The sequence below is a fragment of the Cupressus sempervirens genome, chromosome 5 (assembly GCF_028749045.1).
Source record: "Cupressus sempervirens isolate cs-2001-9-10 chromosome 5, ASM2874904v1, whole genome shotgun sequence".
NCBI classification, from domain to species: Eukaryota; Viridiplantae; Streptophyta; class Pinopsida; order Cupressales; family Cupressaceae; genus Cupressus; species Cupressus sempervirens.
In genome coordinates this window covers 347,146,593-347,150,595 of record NC_143122.1, presented here as the reverse complement: position 1 = coordinate 347,150,595, position 4,003 = coordinate 347,146,593, and the positions used below count along the sequence as shown (strand labels likewise).

General features: G+C 32.7%; 1 protein-coding gene across 1 annotated transcript; it reads left to right on the top strand.

The window, feature by feature from the left end:
• The first annotated feature begins 2,504 nt into the window (after nt 1-2,504).
• Nucleotides 2,505-3,173, top strand: LOC149556128 (36.4 kDa proline-rich protein-like). The gene has a single exon (XM_089833748.1). The coding sequence runs from the start codon at nt 2,567-2,569 to the stop codon at nt 2,930-2,932; it is 366 nt and encodes a 121-aa protein (XP_089689874.1). The 5' UTR covers nt 2,505-2,566; the 3' UTR covers nt 2,933-3,173.
• Nucleotides 3,174-4,003: the final 830 nt, after the last annotated feature.

Genomic DNA, 4,003 nt, shown 5'->3' with positions numbered 1-4,003 from the left:
TTCAAAATATTAATTGAGTGGGAAATGAAAAATTGTAGAGTGAAAAAAATGTTGTTGCTCTCACTAACAAAATCAAATAATTTTTCCTAACATGTTGTTAACCTATTTCGGATGGGCAAGATAATTATAGTTCCTTAGAAATAATTACCTTTTAAGATGGTTTCTCATTCAATTCTTTTTCTTTACTCTGCGAAATACCTTTAATAGGAGTATCGTTTATACCCTCATTTCCTTCATCATTTCTATAAACATACCTCCTTCACTATCATTAATGATTCTATCTCTCCATTCTTCCACAAGTGATCTAGGGTAGGGAAATAATGGAGGGTTAAGGTTTGTTTACCGACAACAATGAAGCCCAATTGACACACACATGCAACACAAGAAATATTAGCAATAAATCACACAAACCAACAAGAAATAAAAAGATTCATGATCAAAGAAAATAAATGGCACAAAGAGAAAAGAAAGAAGATAAAAAGGTTGTAGGGTATGGGAGACGAGGCACACATGTGTATGGCTTTTGTACACACTTGCAAAGCTTTGTATCTTCTATCTTACAAACAGTTACTATGATTTATTGAATCATCTAAAGAGGATTTATTCATTTCATAATAATATAATAAATACTATCTTTATGTCTTATATTGATACAATCTTCAAAAATCTTTGTCCACTCTATGCCACTACATATTATTATTATGAAATCATACCTTTTTCAGTCCTAGAAATAATTGTTAAAACAACAACCGTTATGCATCACTCTTCTTATATACAATTTTGTTCCCTCTCAATAAGGGTGTGAATCTCATCTAAGATGAACTCAGTTTGCCTCCAATACCTTAACCCTTGAACATGCAGCCCATAAATGACTATTACATCTGCCACATCATTAACTTCCCAATAAGTGTGTTACAGATCATAAATCTCAAACTTTGTTAGAAGGTGCCAAATATCCCCTAGTATGCACTTAGGAAAGAATGTTAATATCCAATTTGATCAACATTATAATAGTGCTAGGGCCTCCATTTTTCCCTAATAGATACAACCCTACAACCATTCAGGATTGTATCATCTGAAATAGTACTAAATGGACTAATAAATTATAGACTTAGAATTTTTTTTCTCGATGAACTTAGAAGCAATTGTTCAATTAATCATGAAACCCTTAACCCTAGGGTTTTGTATCTATTTTTGGGAATTTGATTCAATCACTCTATTTAACTCCATGCCTACTAATATGTCTTAAAATAAAGAAGATCCATTTTTCTTAGATCTCAATGGGTTTTTGAATGCATTCAATCCATCACAATGAGATAGAAACCTTTGACTATCAAAATTAATAGGAAATTAGCAGTGAAAATCAATGCGTCATTAGGAATCTTTCTTTCAATCACACAAACCATATATCCCTCAAACCAAAGAAGCTTTTTATTCATACAACAACTAGTTATATCCTTTCAGCTAGCTATCACGTTGGTTGATTGGTTTATACATAAATTGATTCATTTATATAGTAATTGGAGAAACCACAAATAAGAGAATCCTCTTAATAGAAACATCTTAATACCACAAATAAGAGAAACCTCTTAATAGAAAGCTAAAAAGCATAACTTCCAAATAGGACATACTTTGTTGAGTGGTAAGAGGATTAATGTGTCTAATAAAATAGAAAGTTGGTAGATAAATTAGAGAAAAATTCAAGAAGTTCAAGTTTTCATAAAATAATCTAATTATTATCATCTATATTATAGTATTTTTTAATTTAATTTTTAATTTTTAATTATTATTATTATTATTATTTAACTCATCTCTCAAATTGATGAAAGTGTATACCTTCAAGTTCAAGAAAAAGAAAAGTTCTGTGAAAGATCAGATTATATATATTTTTGAAACACATGCAGCTTATAGTTGTATTATCTTTAAGAGGTGATATATTATTTTTTTCATTGGCAAACTTTTGGCATCACTAACTTTTGCACGCCACTTAAGCATGCTCTGTAAGGAACGAAATTAGTTGGAGCGGTCCAAAGACTAAATTTCGCATTTATTTTATTAAAATATTAAAGAATCGACAGAGCTTAAAATTTTCAATTAACAGCTCATACCGTTGATCACACGGCATGGGAAAATTAAATTTCAATCATTCTCGTGAACTCAATACAGTGTGAAATACGGTTTTATTTGTTTGAATGCGTCTTCCTTGTAGTACTATAAAACAATCTACCGACAATCTTCCCTATAGAACATATAGAAAATGAGATGCATTTCCTATTCTTAACCAAGGAAAGATTTTGTGTTTGTTGTCGTTTCTTTGTACAATATTGCCCTACCAAAACCAGAAAGAAATATATGTAGATTTCAACACGATGATGACAGAGGTCACGGGTACCTTCTACACCACCATTCCTGCACGTCACCTAGACAGCTCAGACCCAATCACGGTGTCTCTCCCGGCTATATATACCCGCTTATGAGTCGCATCTTCTTCAAGCATTGAACTGCAGCAGCTTGTTTTGTTTAGTATTGTTTTCATTGGTTGTGGTGAGAAATCAATATTGTTAGAATGAAGAAGGCTGCAGCAGTACTGTTTATTGTTATGATTCAGTTGGCCACCACCATGCCACTTATAATGGCGTGGACTCCCGCGTCTCTTCCTACAACTTCAGGCAAATGCCCAATCGATGCATTGAAGCTGGGAGCATGTGTTGATGTGCTTAGTGGCCTTGTGCATGTGGGCGTTGGAGATCCTGTTGTAAACCAATGCTGTCCAGTTATTGAAGGAGTTTTGGCATTAGAAGCAGCACTGTGTTTATGCACAACAATTAGGGCAAAGCTTCTCAACCTCAATATCGTTCTTCCTGTGGCGCTGGAGCTTCTTGTATCCTGTGGAAAGACCATTCCTCCGGGCTTCAAGTGCCCTAATCAGTAACCTACCTATCATTTTCTGTTATTTAGTTATGTTGTCACTCACAAAGCTATTACTACTTATCCTTTGTTTTTAGTTTTGGATTTCAGTGTGTTTTTGCTGAATAAAAATGTTTGAAATGGTGACACTTCGCAAGAGAATGTTGAGCTCATATACTTGAGGTTCGGCAAAGACTCATGTAACCTAGGCTATACGCCTTGGAATGTACTTATTATTATTGAATAAAGTGATGACATCATAACTATACGCCTAGGCTTGTATAAGTATAACACCTTCCATGCATTTTGGTCTATTAGATAGATTGTAAGTAATATGATATGCTGAGAGTATTATAGATTTGCGTAGTTAGCATTTGTTACAAATTATCAACTATCTAGGAAATATATGTGATAATGTTCACATTATTTTTTGGATTAAGGTAAAAATAGATTTGATGAGACTCTAAATTCAATTTCTTTAAGTACAAATTGTATAGGATAATAAACAAAAAGGTTCAAAGTAAAATTATGATGGAGAAACATAGAAACTTACTAACCATGAAGTAATAATAAAAAATAAAAAAAACTAGTACTAAGACCTAATGTAACCAATAGAAACACTAAAATAGAAAATACAATAGACAAAGCAAATACAACCCCTACCTAAGCAAGCTCTTTAAAAGCTTTAGCCACTTGTATCACTATCACATCAAGTTCATCTTCAATATTATTTGAGGATTCATAGATGCTAACATTCTTCCTATTGAGCCTCACCCTTGTCCTTTTGTCGGGTCACTCTGTGGTCTCTAAATCTTTACCTTTGTTGTTTAGATCAAAGCTTGAGCTCAATGTCTTCTTTGTTCACTTTCCATTTTTCATTAGTCAGTTTTAGGATGGAAAGAATTGATTATATTGTCACCATCCTTAAGGATACTTTTAATCCTATTTGCAAAATCCTTAAGCTGATCGAGAATGTAATCATAATTTTCTTCCATCTTCCTCTCTAATTCACTTTCCTCCAATTTTTTATCACACCATAAATCACCTTTGTTGTTGGATTTGCTAAGAAACTAGTTATAAATAATTAGACTAAGTG

What these genes read in the sequence shown, in the direction of transcription:
- LOC149556128 (XM_089833748.1), top strand. Translation starts at nt 2,567, where the DNA reads ATGAAGAAGGCTGCAGCAGTACTGTTTATTGTTATGATTCAGTTGGCC.